This window comes from Melospiza melodia, chromosome 10 (assembly GCF_035770615.1).
Source record: "Melospiza melodia melodia isolate bMelMel2 chromosome 10, bMelMel2.pri, whole genome shotgun sequence".
NCBI lineage: Eukaryota > Metazoa > Chordata > Aves > Passeriformes > Passerellidae > Melospiza > Melospiza melodia.
Window position 1 is genome coordinate 12,111,939 of NC_086203.1, and position 18,611 is coordinate 12,130,549.

The 18,611-nt window shown below is 44.4% G+C and overlaps 1 protein-coding gene across 4 annotated transcripts in view; it reads left to right on the forward strand.

The window, feature by feature from the left end:
* RAF1 (Raf-1 proto-oncogene, serine/threonine kinase) overlaps window positions 1–18,611 on the forward strand; it is a 46,258-nt gene that overhangs the window by 14,894 nt on the left and 12,753 nt on the right. The window contains exons 3-12 of one of the 4 annotated variants that reach the window (XM_063164390.1): window positions 6,242–6,457; window positions 7,123–7,235; window positions 8,214–8,316; window positions 9,918–10,075; window positions 10,974–11,072; window positions 12,491–12,644; window positions 14,020–14,079; window positions 15,820–15,847; window positions 15,939–16,066; window positions 17,438–17,555. In XM_063164390.1, coding sequence (XP_063020460.1) covers window positions 6,251–6,457; window positions 7,123–7,235; window positions 8,214–8,316; window positions 9,918–10,075; window positions 10,974–11,072; window positions 12,491–12,644; window positions 14,020–14,079; window positions 15,820–15,847; window positions 15,939–16,066; window positions 17,438–17,555 — 1,168 coding nt within the window. In that variant the 5' untranslated portion in view covers window positions 6,242–6,250. The remainder of the gene's footprint in view (window positions 1–6,241; window positions 6,458–7,122; window positions 7,236–8,213; window positions 8,317–9,917; window positions 10,076–10,973; window positions 11,073–12,490; window positions 12,645–14,019; window positions 14,080–15,819; window positions 15,848–15,938; window positions 16,067–17,437; window positions 17,556–18,611) is intronic. The other 3 variants (XM_063164393.1, XM_063164391.1, XM_063164394.1) reach the window with 3 other exon arrangements.

Below are 18,611 nucleotides of genomic sequence, written 5' to 3' on the forward strand. Positions count from 1 at the left end.
TAATTTCTGTCAGTTGTCCAAGGGAGGAATTTGGTTTTTGGCATTAAAATGAAGGACAAATGAAGGAAAAGCACCAACCTTGGAGATGTGAGAGGGATCTGCCTGGGTTCTTGCACTGATCCCAACTCATTCCCTGCATTCATATTTCCATAGATCACAGCTTTATTTATTCACATAGGAATGGGTCCAGATTTATCCTCTGCTGCTCTGAAATCTGCTTTTTAAAAATGCTGCTATAGATCCAACAGAGATTTGTCTGGTTTGAATTTCTGGTTTTCCCCCAGCTAATTGGTCACCCAAGCAATATTAGATCAATTAATTAGTGTGTGGGAGAAGAAAAGTCACAGTTAAATGGATCATTGATATTTTTGTGTCAGAGATGAAAACTTTGCTTCTAAGCAGCTTTTCAAGCTTCTGTTTACTGACAGAAGTGTTCAGCTTGAAATGGATTCTGGACTTTGTTCTGTGCTTTTCTGTGTTTGTAACACAAAATTCCATGAATTTGTGTGGATAAAAATGGCAGGGGGAACTGTTTTGACTTGTTTTTTAAAAACTTTGGGTGCTTTATCCAGAAAAAAAGCAAGGACAAAGTACCTAAATTTGGGAGTGAGAGTTCAGCTTGGTACCATGTGAGCCTTCAGCCTCACTCAGTGCCAGTTTTGGCATTTCTTCAGAGTGAAACTTTTAACAGCTCCCACCAGCAATTTATCCAGCTGATGGGAAGAGTCAGAGCAGCTTCCAATACCTTTAGAGCTGGCATGAATGCCATGAATGTATTGATTGTGTATGAGTGACTGATCTCCAGGAATGTGTTCCTGTCAGATGTGCACATTCCAGGGCTTGTGCTTGAATTCTTGGTGCAGTGATTCATTAGCAGAACTGTAATATGTGCAAAAAGCACTAATGAAAAGTGCACTGCTGGTCACAGTGTGCACAGCTCCTGGGGGACTTGCAGCACTAAATGACATTAATTTTGTGCTTAGGCTGAACATTTAATATGAAACCAATCAGGATCAGTTTCCCAGCAGTCCTGGATCTAAAAGGAGACTGATGTGCTTAAATATTCTCCAAATATTCTCCAAATATTCTCCAAATATTCTCCAAATATTCTCCAAATATTCTCCAAATATTCTCCAAATATTCTCCAAATATTCTCCAAATATTCTCCAAATATTCTCCAAATATTCTCCAAATAATCTCCAAATATTCTGATGTACTTTTATCTCAAAATATTCTTTGAATGCTGTTGTTGTTGCAGTTTGTCACTTGGAGAATGACTTCAAGCAGCCTTTTTCATGGAAGTGATGAGCTGCAGGAAGAAAAGGGTTTCAAGTAAATTTTTAGAAATATACATGAAAACATCCAGCTGCCAGTGGATTGTTTGAGCATGGCATAAACATAAATCCAGTGTCTGGTAATGATTATGTTTCAGAAATATGCTTGTAATTAATTTAAAGAGAGAAAAGCAGTTTTTTTTCTGGAAGAGACAAACTTAAGAAGAACATAGTTATGAAGGCATCATTTAAAATAAAGGAGGAAAGATTTTACAATTAAATTTCTCTTCAGAACAGAGTTTCAAGCATCTTTTCACTGGAGTGAGTTGGTGTGGATGTTGAGGGAGCTGAGTGTAGTGAGTAAAAATGCCTTTAATGGATTATTGCTGGGAGAAAAATGCCCAAAGGGAATAAATCTGCTGCCAGGGTGGGCTGTGCTCTGCACATCAATTTCCTGCTCAGCTGCACTCACACCTGTGGCCTGAGGTGTTCTCCCTGCTCTCTGCTGCTCTTGTGTCCCTGCAGGGTTCTGAGTGAGCCAGATGTGTGTGGATGTGCAGTGTTGGGCTGTCAATGTCACTTCTGTCAGCCCCAAGCTGCTCACTTGGTGCCATGTGAGTCTTCTCTTCTCATCTCTTCTCTCTCTCTTCTCTTCTCTTCTCTTCTCTTCTCTTCTCTTCTCTTCTCTTCTCTTCTCTTCTCTTCTCTTCTCTTCTCTTCTCTTCTCTTCTCTTCTCTTCTCTTCTCTCTCTTCTCTTCTCTTCTCTTCTCTTCTCTTCTCTTCTCTTCTCTTCTCTTCTCTTCTCTCTTCTCTTCTCTTCTCTTCTCTTCTCTTCTCTCTCTTCTCTCCTCTCCTCTCCTCTCCTCTCCTCTCCTCTCCTCTCCTCTCCTCTCCTCTCCTCTCCTCTCCTCTCCTCTCCTCTCCTCTCCTCTCCTCTCCTCTCCTCTCCTCTCCTCTCCTCTCCTCTCCTCTCTCTCCTCTCCTCTCCTCTCTCTCCTCTCCTCTCCTCTCCTCTCCTCTCCTCTCCTCTCCTCTCCTCTCCTCTCCTCTCCTCTCCTCTCCTCTCCTCTCCTCTCCTCTCCTCTCCTCTCCTCTCCTCTCCTCTCCTCTCCTCTCCTCTCCTCTCCTCTCCTCTCCTCTCCTCTCCTCTCCTCTCCTCTCCTCTCCTCTCCTCTCCTCTCCTCTCCTCTCCTCTCCTCTCCTCTCCTCTCCTCTCCTCTCCTCTCCTCTCCTCTCCTCTCCTCTCCTCTCCTCTCCTCTCCTCTCCTCTCCTCTCCTCTCCTCTCCTCTCCTCTCCTCTCCTCTCCCCTCCCTCCCTCCCCTCCCCTCCCCTCCCCTCCCCTCCCCTCCCCTCCCCTCCCCTGGGATGATTTTGTATTGATTTATATCAATATCTTTGCACTGGAGAGCAGGAGAAAGGTGGAACTCCAGTCAGAATCACCTCCTAAGCAGCAGCTGTCTGTCTGTCTGTCCTTCCATGAGAATAATCTGGAGTAAGGCTTGAGAAGTGAAGCCAGGATTGAGTGTTGTCAGGCAGACTGTTGATGGCCCGGGTCAGGAGGTGTCTGTGGGGGCTGCTCTGAATGGCTGCAGGAGTCACAGCAGCACAGTTTGGGTTTCTCCACAAGCCCCACCTTTGCAGTGGATGCCAGAGCAGGTTTAGCAGCTTCCCAGCAGGGATTCCCTGTCTCTCCCCAGGAGACTGAAGATCTGGTGAACTTCCCTTTCTCTCCCCTGCCCCTCCGCCTTCAGGTCTCTTGGCAGGTTTTGGCAGCTCCAGGCCAGCTCTGACCTCTGCTCTCATCTTCTCCTGGTGCTGGCTCCTCCCTGAGGCTGGGGAGGAGGAGAGCTGAGGATGGTGAGTGTGGTACATCCATTTCCTAGGGAAAGAACTCAACAGCTGTGAGCAAACCCACCTCAGCCAAGAGAGGTGGCAAACCCTCAGTGATGGCAGGAGAGAGCAGGGCACTGCTGGGAGGGGACTGTGCCAGACACGGCCAGTTCTGACTCTGTTCTGAGGCAAAGATCCTGGGAGAGAAGGCTGCAAATGCCTAATTAAAGATAGAACTGACATTTGGATCTACACAGGCTCAGAGCAGTTGCTGTCTGTGTTTTCTGTGTGTGTAACAACCCTAAAATACATTGCTGTGATCTTCCCTGGTAGCTGTGCCTCAGTGTGCAGGGTTTGGGGAGAGAATGCTGTGAGAGCAGGGAAGTCACTTGTGGGGTATTTTTATCTTTTGTCAAAATGCAAGTGTGAATTCTTTGTCATTTCCTGCTTTCTCTGGAATTTTTCAGGAAATGTTGATAGCATATCAAAATATTAAATATAAATGTAATGTTGGGGCGTTGTCAGCTTCTGTCAGCAGGGACAAGGAGGTTTTGGTGGCTGTCCTGCAATTCCTTAGCTCAGCTCAGCAGAAAAATCAAGTTGAGCTCCTCTTTCTGTTTAGTTTCGTCTGTTACCTGGAAGGGTGAAACAAAGGAGTTTCCCATAGGGGTTAAGTTCAGAGAAGCTCTCTGGGTTTCATCTTTCCCCTCTTATCTAAGAGTTTATCTCAGTTTTTATTGCTGCCATCTCAGGAGTTACTCTTTCAGCTGCCATGTGCATTATGTGGGTGTTGTAACTGAACACAACTTGTTTTTCACCTTTCTGGTGCCCAGGAATTGTGGGTGTGTGGTGAACTTGGTTGTATTCCTCACTTTTCAGAATGTCTCAGTGTCTTCCTTATTCCCTTTTTACATCAGATATAAAACCCTTGTCATTTATGTGCCATAGATTTAAAAATAATAAAACATCCAAGTTTCTCAATCCTGTTAGATGATTGAGCATGGAGTTTAAATCTTACTGATATTTTAACATTTTGAACTTCTGGCCAAGTGGACCTGCAGAGCTGATGGATTGAAGAGTGGCAGGAGGGGAGGTGGGGCTGTGCTGGCAGTGCAGGAGATATTCAGGAACTGGCTGGAGGTTCCCTTTGAGGCTGAGGGTGCTGCATGTGGTGGTCATGACTTCACCTAAACCAAACCTTTCTCTGGAACTTGGTTCCATTTCCTTTCTGGCTGCTTGTCACACCTGGCTTGAGGTCTGGACCAAAGGTAGTTGCAAATGTGCTGTGAAGGAAAACACTCTGAAATTCAGCTGATCCTTCTGGGTTGGTTCCTTCACCTCTGTTCCCCACAAATTCCATTCCCTAAATATCACTTTGCAGTGAAATGCCAGAATTGTGTTTATTACCCTGGTGATTCCCAGGTGTCACACACTGGCAGAGCTCACATTGTGCATGTTCCTCACAGGTCTGATAAGTGCCATTTTTATTTTGCATAAATACCTGTAACTATTGTGGTAAGATACCCATGTCTTTAAAGTCCAGAAAAGGCCACTTAACATTAGTGGAAATCTTTCTTATCCAAGAATTTCATTGTTTTAACTCTTCAACTGAAACAAACACTGTTGGCTTTTCCCTGACATAAACATGAGGAAATGTATTGGAGGGTTCAGATAACTGGAGGTGCAGGACCACACATGAGATGAGACTTGAGCAGCTGCTGGCAGGTGTTCAGTCAGTGTTGGCTGTTCTGAATGAGGTTGTTGGATTTCTGTACAGGCTTTGGTTTTGCCTAATTTTGAGTAAGATGTTTGAGTGCAATTTGGAGTTCAAGCTGCATTGTAGTTGGGATAAATGGGAGAGAATTCAGTGATGCCTTTATCTGTGTCCCTGCATGTGCAGAAATGTGTGCAGGGAGGGGGTTGTTGGTGTCCTTGCACTGGAAGATGTTTGTAAAATCATCAAATGGTTTGTGTTGAAAGGGTCCTCAGAGCCCCTCCAGTGCCACCCCTGCCCTGGGACACCCCCACTGTCCCAGGTGCTCCCAGCCCTGTCCAGCCTGGCCTTGGGCACTGCCAGGGATCCAGGGGCAGCCACAGCTGCTCTGGGCACCTGTGCCAGGGCCTGCCCACCCTCACAGGGAACAATTCTTAATTTCCAATATCCCATCTAAACCTCTTCCCTGTCTGTTTGAAGCCATTCCTTGTATCCTGTTAATTGCAAATAATCCCTCTCCATTTTCTTGTAGCTCCCTTCAGGTACTTGAAGGTTTCAGCTGGGTCACCCTGGAGCCTTCTCCTTCCAGGCTGAACAATCCCAGTTGTCCCAGGTTTATTTATGCTGAAATATAACTGAGCATAGTGGGTATGAAGCTTGACAGATTTTTTTTTTTTTTTGCTGTTTCACACTACGTAAATTGTGACAATATTTATAAAAACCCAAACAACCAAAGCCTCAAAATCAGTGATAAAAATAGATTCCTTAATTAATTCTTTTCATTGTAATTCCTGTTTAGTTAATTAATTAATAATTCTTTTGACAGTGTGGGCTAATGCCTGTGTGGCATATCTGGTTTTCAGGACTGCTGTGCTGGCCTCCTACAGAGCTCTTTATTGTTGTCACCAGGGATGGTTAGGGTGGAGCTCAGGGAAAGGTTCTGCCCAGAGGGTGCTGGCACTGCCCAGGGAATGGGCACAGCCCCGAGGCTGCCAGGGGTGCCCAGGGTGGGATTGTTGGGGTGGCTGTGCAGGGCCAGGGTTGGACTGGGTGTTCCTGTGGGTCCCTTCCAATTCAGGATATTCTGATTGTACATTCTGGCCACCTCTCTGAAAGCCCCCAGGCACTGATGATGTGGATTCCCCTGCTGGTGAAGTGCAGTGGGAGGAATTACACATCTGTTCCTGCTCTGTCTGTGTGTATAAAGTGCAGTGCTTTCAGGAGCAGGCTGGTTGTGCAGCTGGGGGTGAGCTGCACCTGCAGTGGAGCTGTACCTGCAGTGCAGCCTGGTCACCTCACAAGGCAGAGCAGCTCCAGAAGCTTCCAGAAAAGTCTGAGGTTTGCTGTGTGAGGAGGAGGAGGCAGCCCCACCGCAGAGGGAAGGACGTGCCCATTTCCCTGACTGTCCCAATGTTCCTTAGGCTGCACCAATGGAGCACATCCAGGGAGCTTGGAAGACCATCAGCAATGGCTTTGGGCTGAAGGATTCTGTCTTTGATGGCCCCAACTGCATCTCCCCCACGCTGGTGCAGCAGTTTGGCTACCAGCGCCGGGCGTCCGACGACGGCAAAATCTCCGACACGTCCAAAACCAGCAACACCATCCGCGTCTTCCTGCCCAACAAGCAGCGCACCGTGGTGAGTGTGGCCTCACAAATGCTCTCCTGCCCCCGCTGGGGGTGGGCCTACCACCAGAAATGCCCTCCTTCAAAAGGGTCTCACTGGGCTTTGAGTGATGGTCAGCAGTTGGGTGGTTTTAGAGGATGTGGTTTATTTGAAATATGCTCTGTATTTTGAGAAGCTCTGCTGCTCTGCCTCAATGCTGTGAATTGTCTAAAGCACGTGAGCGTGTTCCACATGAAAAGTCATTGTTGGATGACCTAAACAATGATGCCTGCATGACACTTCTGTCATTTTCCTCACTTGAAGTGTGGGGGTTAAAACCGAAGTGAAACTTGTCGAGCAAACACTTCTGTTCAGTTTCTTGGAGCTGAGTGTACCTAATAATAGTCTTACTCAAAGTTTCCTGAAATATAAATTAAACCTTTTTCTGTACTTGAGGTAGCTCCATTTGCCTGCATTTCTGTTCCTTCTGGAGGCTGCCTGCTTGTGTAAAATCCTGTTTCATAGAAACTCAGTCATTGTAAGAAACAGAGAAGTTATAAATTGCCTTCAGAACTTTGCAGGAGTGCACTTTGTGCAGCTTTCCTGGAATTTCTGAAAATGAGAAAACGGTCTTGGAAAAGCTTAAAGAAACTTTGCAGCAGTGTGTAAATGTTTTGTTGTGTCCCCCTTGCTCCCAGGTGAACGTGAGGAATGGGATGACCCTGCATGACTGTCTGATGAAGGCTCTGAAGGTCAGGGGGCTGCAGCCAGAGTGCTGTGCAGTGTTTCGACTCCTTGCTGAGCCCAAGGGGTAAGAGTCAAACTTCCTCCAGAGAATGTAAAAAATCTTGGGTTTGGAATAGCAGCAGTAATGTTTTCTTCCCTCTGGCTGATTTCTTTTAAAGCAGTTTGGTTGTGAACACTTCGTGTTGCTTTCTTTGTCTTTTTCTAGGCTAACTCTGTCAGCTTCCTGTGTATTGGCAATTTCATTTTTGTTTTAAAGCTAAATACTGAAAATACTGAAAATGGAGGGGTTCCCTCTAGTGCTTGCAGCCCCTTGGTGAGGGTTTTGCCATGCTCTAGAAGAAGTGATGCCTTCCTTCATATTGGAGGTGCATTTCTGTGCTGCCTTTGTGCTTGGTAAATTCAGTGTCAGTGGTTCTTTGCCCACTGCCCTGAACAGTTCTGTGTGCTCAGTTTTAAGGCTCTGCATTCCTCTACAACTTCCCAATATTTGGATTTCAGTCTCACTCCCCATATTCCATATTTATTTGTAGGACTGGGGATGCTGCTATTAAATACCAAATGACTGTTTTACAAGCTGAGGGAGTGAAGGTATCTCATGGAGTTAAAGCACTTCCCACCTCCTCAGGCTTGGCCTTAAAGCTCCCTGCAGCCTCAGGCATTTGTGGGGCTCCATCTCTGAGCAGCTGAGGCCATTCTGGGGTCACCAGTCCCTGCCCAAGCACCTTCATAATGGCTTTTGTGTCACTCATAATTTCTGTTACATTTATAAGGGTGTTTCTGTGACTCCATTAAAACTTCCAGGTGCTTTATGTCAATATTTTATAAAGAAATAGCATGTTAAAAATGAGCAGAAAAAGAGGTGAGTTGCTTCTGATTTTTTTGAGAGAAAGACACTGAGATCTGTCCAGCTCACTGTATGAGGTTAGCCATGACTTTTTGGGTATTTGTTTTCAGTTTACTCAAGAAAACTCACCAAGCATAATTGCTGATGAGGCCAGACTTATCCCCAAAGTGATTTTGTTGTCCCCATGTTCTCTTTCAGGAAGAAAGTGCGTTTGGATTGGAACACAGATGCTGCCTCCCTGATTGGAGAGGAGCTGAGGGTGGATTTCCTTGACCATGTCCCACTCACCACTCACAATTTTGTAAGCTTGTCCTGCTCTCTGTTCTGCTGGGAAATTTATCTATTGAACCACAGATTTGGCCAGAGAATGTTGTGAGCATTAAAAAGCTTTTGGCTTTCTTACACAGGGATTTTCAGAAGTTGGGGTTGGTTCCTTCACCCCTGTTCCCCACAAATTCCATTCCCTAAATATCACTTTGCAGTGAAATGCCAGAATTGTGTTTATTACCCTGGTGACCCCCAGGTGTGTCAGCCTGTCAAAGCTCACACTGTGCATGTTCCTCACAGGTCTGATGAGTGCCATTTTTATTTTACATAAATATCTGTGTCTGTAACTGTTGTTGTAAGATACACATGTCTTTAAAGTCCACAAAAGGCAGAAAGTTTCCATTTTTAGTCTCTAGCTCATCAGCCAAAAAAGGCTGGATAAGTTCAGCAGCTTTACTGAACTGATGGTCCAATATTTATTATTTATACTGGATATTCAGGGATGCTGTCAATTCTGCAGGTCATGACATTATTTTGTGAGCTAATGCTGCCTTGTAATTTGACATGAGTGTTCTGTGGGGGAATGAAAGGCTTTACTTTGTAGTTCCTTCTCAAAAATGGATTATTTAAATTATTGATATTATTTTGTGTTTATTCCACACAAAACAAATAAGCAGAAGGTGGTTTTGTGCTCTGTGGGTTTTTTATTTTTTAAAAATTTTCAAAAATTCTTTTTTTTTTGCAGAGATAATGCCCGACTCTCACTGTTTTACCTCGCATTATTGTCTTCTCCCTGGGAAGGAACTCTGTTCCCATATTTTAGCTTTTTTCTTGTTTTGTTCTAGAAATGCATTGTGCTAATCCTAAATCCTAAAGGATTGTCATTTACATCCATTAGAAAGGTTAAGACTGATTTGCAAAACCTGAAAGTCACTTTACTTCTACATTACATTTAAAAAAACTGCAGAAAAGGTCATCTGCAGCTGCTCAGCAGAAAATGAATATTTTTCTCCAGGTCTGGAGGAGGCTGAAATTTGGAGCTTTTCTCTCCAGTAGGTTCTGGAGGAAGAAACCCCCCTTGGTTCATTTTAATCTTTTCATACTTCAGAAGCTTTAAAAAAAACAAAGTAGGCTGCCATTTAAAAAAAGTACAAATTCCTTCTATTATTTTGATTACTAAGAAATGTATTTCTCATGCAAGACTTATTGGTTAGTCATAAACACCAAGAGTTTTGGCTAACAAAAAAAAATGAATTGGGCCTTCCAGTCTGATGCTCTTTCACCTCTTTGGTGCTACTGGAAACAAACACAAACCCCAGCTCTTGGCTCACACAGCTCTGTCACCTTGCTGAGAAAAACAATCACTTTTGCATTTGACAGAACACCTGCCCTTTTCTTTCTCTTTGTTTGTTTGTTCTGTAAATAAAGCCTTCAGTGTTTCTGAACTTCCCAGGTGTCCAACCAACCTGGAAATCCACTCTGGAATATTTGAGTGTGGTTTTAAGCTCAGTAGCAACCTGGGGGCTCTGACAGCATTTTACCGTGGTTATTTATTTCTGTTGGGCTCTGAAGATCCAAATGTCAGTTAATGAAGAGTTAATTAGTTAATTAATAACCACTGGCTGTATTTTCCAGGCCAGGAAGACATTTCTGAAGCTTGCCTTCTGTGACATCTGCCAGAAGTTCCTGCTCAATGGCTTCCGCTGTCAGACGTGTGGCTACAAATTCCACGAGCACTGCAGCACCAAGGTGCCAACCATGTGTGTGGACTGGAGCAACATCAGGCAGCTCTTGTAAGGACTGCTCCTTTCTCATGGCACCAGCAAGTCTGGCTGACACTTGCTTTTGTGTCTCTGATCCCAGAGATCCTTTGGGGCTGTGGGGAAGGCAGTCCCTGTGAGCAGAATTGTGGGTTGAGCTCATGCAACAGCCAGCAATGAGTGTCTGTTCCCCAAAGGCCGTGCACATCAGCTGCAGTTTGTTCTTGCTCTGCATTTTAATGTTCTGGGACAAGCAAACAAACACCTGAATGACCAGGCAGTTGCTGCAATGCCCTTTGAGCAGGGGACAGCAATTCCTCTCACAAACACATGTTAGGAATCAACCAGGCCATGATTCAGTTGGATTTTAGCTGTTGGAAATTTAGTGTTCACCTGTTCTACACCTCAGCTTCTGGTGAAAATGGTGAATGGTGAGAAAACAGATGGAGGATACTGATACCAGTTACAAAAAGTTGAAAATTATGATGTTACAAGTCCTTTTATGCAAAAGTGTTAAAGCCTGTAATTGTTTTTATGTGTCTTAGTGGTTGTAATTTTTTATAACTAAACTTGGTCACGTGGTTCTGCATTTTCCCATACTAAGAGAGTGCAGGATGACTTGTGCCACTTGGTGCTACCTGGTTTTAATAGAGCTAAATTGTGTCAAGTGCCCTTTCAGGAAAATCTGAAGTGTGATATAAAAAGATTTTGTCTCTCAAGTTTGGAAAGAACACGTGGAACTTTTCTTTGGGAGTCTGAAGGCAGAGATTTCAGTTGTACACAGAGGAAAAACACCATGTAAAGATAGGAATGTGTTCATGAAGTTAATCATGCTGCAAAGAAACAGCCCTTTCAAATTTCAGCTTTCAAGAGCATTGTACAGGAGGTAGTGTAGCAGTTGAAGTTGTAATTGTTTTTGTTGATATTTCAGATTGTTCCCAAATTCAAATATCAGTGACAGTGGTGTCCCTGCACTACCTCCCTTGACAATGAGACGGATGCGGGAGTCTGTCTCCCGGATACCTGTTAGGTAAGCTTGTATTTCCTGTCATTTCTCTCTTGGGAAATACACTTCTCTCAAAACAATCCATCCAAAGCAGCCAGAGACCCCCAGCTCCTCCAAAGCAGAGCAGTCTGATGCAAGGTTGGGATCAATGTGCAAGGCAGCAGCACCACTTCATCACAGACAACTCTTTCTTGTTCTCAGATCCACCAAAGCATTGATTTCAGATTACATAGTTGCAATTTTTAGCCTGAAATCTTAAGGTAGAGTATTAAAGGCTTTTTGGAGACCTTTGTTTTCCTGCCTAAGAAAATCCAAGGCTCCCTTTTGGTATTTTTGTGAATTTATTTTATCTGATCAGGTAGTGTGCATTGAGAGTTTGTGTCTCGTGGTGGATGATTCACATCATAACTAAAATAATGCTCTGATATTCTGATGACAGATAGGAATTTAAGGAGAGAACAGTGGGGACTGAAAATTTGCTCCTCTAAAGAAAATTCTGATACCTAAAGAGAAGTTTCCTGTAGTTTTAAGTGCTGAAATGAATCTTGTGTCCCTTTCCAAGGGGCCTGTCCCCTGACCCTAACACGTGCCTGTATTCTTTCCCTTGAAATTCTAGAAGCAGGCCAGCTTTTGTTTTTTCTGCACCCATTTGAGCAGTCTGGTCAGGAATGAGGCACAGAGCACGTAGCTGACTTGTAAATGGTTCTATGTCTTTATTTCTTTATTTTAATGGGAACTGCATCAGGAATTGATCTTTGCTATCTCACTCTTATTTCCAGTGTTGTTGAACAGTGAGTTATTAACTTTATAGATATTTTGAAGGGTTTTGTGAAGGCTGGCCCATTTCAGTTAAGATGCATTTGTGTTTTGGGATCCTTGTGGTCTGAGTGGCCTTAGCTGTGATTTATAACTCTTTGTTGAGCTGGATTTTAGTCTTGGCCTCCTTTTAACTGGTGTTGGGTTTCATGACTTCCTTGCTGGCTGTTCTGTGCAAACCATTGAACAGTCTTGCAAAGCTTTGCAGATTCAGGGCTTAGCTCTTAAGCTGTGCATTTAACAGGCTTGAAATGAGCAGTTTGTTTAGTTTCACAGTCCTGAATTCATCTCTCAGAGCCAGTATTTTGTCAGTGTATTAAATGTGATTTGATGGGGATTGAGGTGGCAAAATTCCTAACAGCAAAACCAGACCTCAGCTAAACACGCTAATTAAATATATGAGCTGACAAGATCTTCTAGTTTTTCAAATTTATTTCTTAAATGAAACTGGGACTGATTCAGCTGACCAAGTAGCTTAGTTGATGTGTAAATCCCAGCTTTTTCTCTGCTTGGAATTGTGTGTGCATTGCTTTTGGACAGGTGACATTGAACAGCGTTTGTCACTTGCCACAGGAGGGGAAATAAAAATAACCACAACTCTCCCTTTGTCTCTGCTTCCTTCTCAGCTCCCAGCACAGGTATTCCACACCTCATGCCTTCACTTTCAACCCATCCAACCCTTCCTCTGAGGGCTCTCTGTCCCAAAGGCAGCGCTCCACCTCCACCCCCAACGTGCACATGGTCAGCACCACCATGCCCGTGGACAGCAGGATCATTGAGGTAACCTGGGCTCCCCAGGGGCTGCCCTGCCCTGCCACAGCCCCTGGGGCCTTGCCTGCCCTGCCTTCCTCCCCTCTGCTCACCATCTTCCTCAGCTGCCTCACTGGGGAAGGCGTCAGGAGACACCTTTGCATAGGGAGTTCATTGTTCATTCTTGCAGTCTATCAACTTGGCTGGAGTAATGGTGAATTCTAGGGGTGTGCAAAGATGTTTAGCAGTTAGTCAGTTTTGTGAAGAAATGCTTTTTAGACGTGTCTAAAAATGTTCTTCTAAATTTAGAAGGCTGGGTTTGTGGGGGGCTGGTGTTAATTTTCAATCAGACTGCAGGTGCCCTGAGTCTGGGTAGGTCAGAGCTTCCTGGGGATGTGTTTTGTGTTACACTGAATGGAATTAATGGCAGCTCTGGGCCTGTGGGCTGAAGCCAGTCTGGCTGAGGCTATTCCTGCTCTTCTTGCCTTCAAACACCTTTTTCTTGTATTTTCCTCCCTTAGACTGGCAGTGAGGGACAACTCTTGGAAGTCAGGCCTAAAGTGGTTGGGTTTCTTTAATTTTGATTTGTGCTAACTTTAACCAAGTGGTGTGCAGGAAATGCTGAACTGCAGGACCTGGGAGAGACAGCAAGCCCTGGTTGTTGCTTTTGCCTCTGGAATAGTTTAAAAACTCTGGAGGCCAAGCAAAAGCCCTTCCCTGCTGAGCTCACCTGCATCTTCAGCTGTGGTTTATGGACTTGTGTGAAACCTGAAGATCCTCTGAAGGGATGAGAGAGTTCCTCTGGCCCTTGGCAGCAGAGCAAGAGAGCCCTGCAGCCCAGGAGGCATTTTTGGTCAGAGGCTCTGTGTCAGCTGGGTTTGTGTCCTCCCTTTCTCTCTGGGTTCTTTGGCTCCCAGCCCTTTTTGCTGGTTCAGAGGCCAGGCTGCCCATCTCTGATGGCACAAACCACAGTGGAGCACTCAAGAAAATCTGAATTATTGATCCTGGTAGACTGATGAGTCTTTAAGGAGACTTTTTTCTTTATTCTGTATGCAGAGCAGTGAAGACAGAAACACTTTCTATTCTGGATCTTCACATTACCATAAAAATAGTTGTTACATCCTAAAAGCTTTTAAAAGACCCCACAACAATGCAGAAAGAAAGTAGTAGAGACTTTCTAATAAGCCAGGAGAAAAACTGTAATAAAAAATGGTTTAGCCAAGGATAGGTCCTAGTGAACCTCTGGGTTTGAGCAGGAATACTTCAAAATTTTACTGCACTTAATTATAATTTATCAAGCAAATTAGCTTACTTTTTCTTTCATTTAGCCTAACATTTAATTTTTAGAAATATTTTTTTATACTTCCTCTGTTCTTTTCTTTTATCTCTTACTGTGTTGGCCTAGAATAACAGCCTGAATGCTTCTCCCAGCTCCTGGTGCAGACGCTTTTGTTTGAGGGGAAGAGTAGGTATTTCCTTGGTGCCTTCTGTTTTCTTGTCATTAACAGCATTGCTGGGACTTGTGAGCCATGGCAGTGTCCACCTGCAGTGTTTAATCTGGACCTGGGCTGATGAGAATCTGGCCAGCATGGTTATATTCAAATATTGAGGCTGTTATTGGAAGAGGCAAATTGATGAAGAGCTTCATGTTCAGTTTATCTGGCTGAATTCATCCTCCTCTGAGTGTGAACAGGCTTGGATTAGAATGCATTAAACAGCCTTTAAACAAAACCTTCTCAAAACACATCCATTGGGTGGCTTTTCCCTCTGGAAATTGCTTTTATTGGCTGTACCCATCCAAAGCCCTGAGATTAAGAGCAATGTCACTGTTTTTATTTCCCATCAAAGTAAAGTTGACAAGCTACAGCACTGGGGATGGTGTTACTGGTGTAGGAGCAGGGGGTTTGGTTTGTTTGCTGTTGAATTCTGAAGCAAATAAACAAATATTCACATCAGGATTGAAGCTCAAAAATACTTTTTCAAAGTAAGAACTCCACATAGAAGTAAGAACTCTCATAAAAGTATGAGAAACAATTTGAATTCTTTAGTTACCCTTTGCCAGCCTCCTTGAAAGCAGTTACATTCTCAGGCTGATGTACAAAGCCAGTCTCTTGTTATTTGAGTTCTGAAAGGCTTTATTATCCTTAAACTGAACAAAATAATGAAATTGAGGAGTTCTTCACTGGTTGTTCATGCAGATTTTATTTTAATCCACTCAGGTGTGGAGCAGTGGCAATCTGCAAGAATGCTGCACTTAGTCCAGCCTGGGTGAATGCAACTAATTAGCTAAACCAATGTATTTTATAACTGAAACCTTGCTCAGGATAATCTTAATTTGAAACTGTGGAGTGCAATGTGGGCTTGTTCTGTCCTCCTATGAAATCTTACATTTATTATTCTACTAATTAGTTAGAGAATTTGCATTGACTTCTGTTAACTTTGACAGTGTTTAACCTCTCTGTAGTGCATGTTCTTGCTTTGTACTCACACAGTCCCTGGATATTTTCCCTTTGCTGTTTGTACTTTGGGATAATGCCAAAGGCAGGTGAGAAAAGCTGTGCAGTGCTGTTTGTCAGAGCTTAGTTCTCTCTTGTGCATGGCTCTAGAGTTGTGTTGTGCCCGTGGCATGAGGTGACACTTGTGGCACTGTCCTGGTGACCTGTGGGAAATCACTGCTCAAATGCCAAATTCCCTGTGGGAATGTGCTTGGAAAAGGAGAGGGCTTTGTGTAGGGGCACTTGTGTAGCTGTTTTGGGGTTGAAGTATGTACAGCTATTTCACATGGGTGTTGAGGTGGAATATCTGGGGGGGGTTAAAAGTCCTGCTTTACCCAGAAGCTGTTTGGGAGTTGTCCCCTGGGGCAGAGCCATGCCAGGAGCTCTGTCCACACCTGGAACACGAGCATGAGGTGCAGGGGGAATGCAGGCAGTGTTGCTGCTGGTTCTTCTTGTTTTGTGCCCTTTTCTCTTTCCTTTTTGGTAGCAGTCCTTTCAGTATGCTGTGAATCTTCCCTGTGTTGTCAGAGTTCACAAGTTGCATGGGTTTCCTGCAGGATTGGTGTGATGAGCAGATCCCCAATCCTGGAGCTGCTGGCCAGTGCTGCATTGCACTAAAACTGGCCCAGCAATTTCCACACCAGCCCTGCTTGTTCCTTTGTGTGTTCTCTTACATTTATTAACTTTATTGTCCATTTACTCTGTTGCAGGATGCAATTCGAAGCCATAGTGAATCAGGTATGGTTTCAAAAATGAAACATTTTCTAATATGGTTTGATTTGGTTGTTTTCTTGTTCATCACCTGTTTCCTTGTGTTTCTGTCTTAAAGCCTCACCCTCTGCTCTGTCTGGAAGTCCTAACAATATGAGCCCAACTGGCTGGTCTCAGCCTAAAACCCCAGTCCCAGCCCAAAGAGAGAGAGCCCCTGCATCTAACACACAAGAAAAAAACAAAATTGTAAGTATGGTGTTTGTTGTAATTAAAAAATGAGTTACACCCTGCTGGGAGAGTGGTGAGGGATGAATTTCTGCACTGGAAGGAGCAGGGATGAATTTCTGCACTGAAAGGTGCAGGGATGAATTTCTGCACTGGAAGGTGTGCAGGGATGAATTTCTGCACTGAAAGGTGCAGGGATGAATTTCTGCACTGGAAGGTGTGCAGGGATGAATTTCTGCACTGAAAGGTGCAGGGATGAGTTTCTGCACTGAAAGGAGCAGGGATGAGTTTCTGCACTAAAAAGTGCAGGGATGAATTTCTGCCCTGGAAGGTGTGCAGGGATGAATTTCTGCACTGGAAGGTGTGCAGGGATGAATTTCTGCACTGGAAGGTGCAGGGATGAATTTCTGCACTGGAAGATGCAGGGATGAATTTCTACACTGAAAGGTGTGCAGGGATGAATTTCTGCACTGGAAGGAGCAGGGATGAATTTCTGCCCTAAAAGGTGCAGATAATCTTGGATTGCTCTGCACTGTGTGTACAGGAGCAATTTATTATCAATAATTGGGGAATGATGGCACTGTTATAAATGGGTTATAAATGCTCAGGACAAAGTGTTCTGGGTTGCAAATGAATTTCAGGCAGTGGTGTGACATTGTCAGTGCAGGCCCAAGGATTTCCTTTTAATTCTTTTGAGGTTACATCCTTTTGATCTAGTTTTAATTTATTTAAAATTGGCTTTATTAGCTCTGTTTGAACTGTGTGTTTCCAATGCCTTCATTTCCATTGGACAGTCAAATGTCTCAGGGAAAAACAGATTTTACAAAATACAACTTTTCCTTCAAAGGTTTGATTTAAACTTAGGGGGCAAAGAAAGAAGAGTTAGAATAATAATTGATAACAATAATTGATAATATCTTGAGATTTTGAAGGCTTCTAAGCTTTCACAAGGAGAACACAGTTGCTCAGTGGGATTCACAGGTTTTGCTCACTTAGACATTGGGAATTTTGCTCTCATCTGTTTGGCTTATTCCATTTAAGAGTTGCAGAATTTTAGCATTGTGCTTTTGAAGAAACCACTCTCTTAAATATTTCAGATGTTTTTAAAATATTTGATCATAAAATACATGTTCCTTAGGGTTTAGTTTTCTAGTGCAGACCTTCATGATAAACAGTTCAAGACATCCATGAAAATGGGTGATTTTTTATTTGGGTTTTTTTGCTAAAAACCCCCACCACCCTCCCAAACTGAGGAGAAAAACAAAAATCCAAACTGCAGGATCAGCCCCTCAAGGTTCCAGGGGGAAGTTGTGTGAAGGAAGTGATTGAATTGATTTGTGTGTGTATAATACAGGTGATTAGAAATGAACTCCCTGTGAATTGTTGTTGCAGAGGCCTCGTGGACAGAGAGACTCCAGCTATTACTGGGAGATAGAAGCCAGTGAGGTGATGCTCTCCACCAGGATAGGCTCAGGCTCTTTTGGGACAGTTTACAAGGGCAAGTGGCACGGTGAGTCTGCAGCTGGGGGGCAGCACCCAGGGGAAATGGAGCTTGGGGTGCTGGGTGCTCAGCTGCCAGCAAGGGAGAATGGATCACTAAGGGCACAGGGAGAATGGGTTTAGGGGTCCTGGGTGCTCATCTGCCTCCAAAGGCACAGGAAGAATGGATTTAGGGGTGCTCTGTGTTTATCCTTCACCAAGGGCACAGGGAGAATGGATTTATTGCTGCTGGGTGCTCAGCTGCCACCAAAGGGAAAATGGATTTTTTGCTGCTGGGTGCTGATCCTTCACCAAGGGAAGAGGGAGAATGGATTTAGGGGTGCTGGGTGCTCATCTGCCACCAAAGGCACAGAGGAAATGGATCTGGGGGTGCTGGGTGCTCAGCTGCCTCCAAAGGGAAAAGGGATTTAGGGGTGCTGGGTGCTCAGGTGCCACCAAAGGCACAGGGAAAATGGGTTTAGGGTTGCTGGGTGCTCATCCTTCACCAAAGGGAAAAGGGATCTTGGGGTGCTGGGTACTCATTTGCCACCAAAGGGAAAAGGGATTTATTGCTGCTGGGTGCTCATCCTTCACCAAAGGCACAAGGGAGAATGGATTTAGGGGTGCTGGGTGCTCATCTGCCTCCAAAGAAAGAGGGAAAATGGATTTAGGGTGCTGGCTGCTCATCCTTCACCAATGGCACAGGAATAATGGATTTAGGGGTGCTGGGTGCTCATCCTTCACCAAAGGGAAAAAAAAGGGATTTAGGGATGCTGGGTGCTCATCCTTCCCTAAGGGAACAGGGAGAATGGATTTAGGGGTGCTGGGTGCTCATCCTTTCACCAAAGGCACAGAGGAAATGGATCTGGGGGTGCTGGGTGCTCAGCTGCCTCCAAATGGAAAATTGATTTAGGGGTGCTGGGTGCTTATCCTTCACTAGAGGCACAGAGAAAATGGATTTATTGTACCTGGCTGGGTGCTCATCTGCCTCTAAAGGGAGAATGGGTTTATTGCTGCTGGGTGCTCATCCTTCACCAAAGGGAGAATGGGTTTAGGAGTGCTGGGTGCTCATCCTTCACCAAAGGGA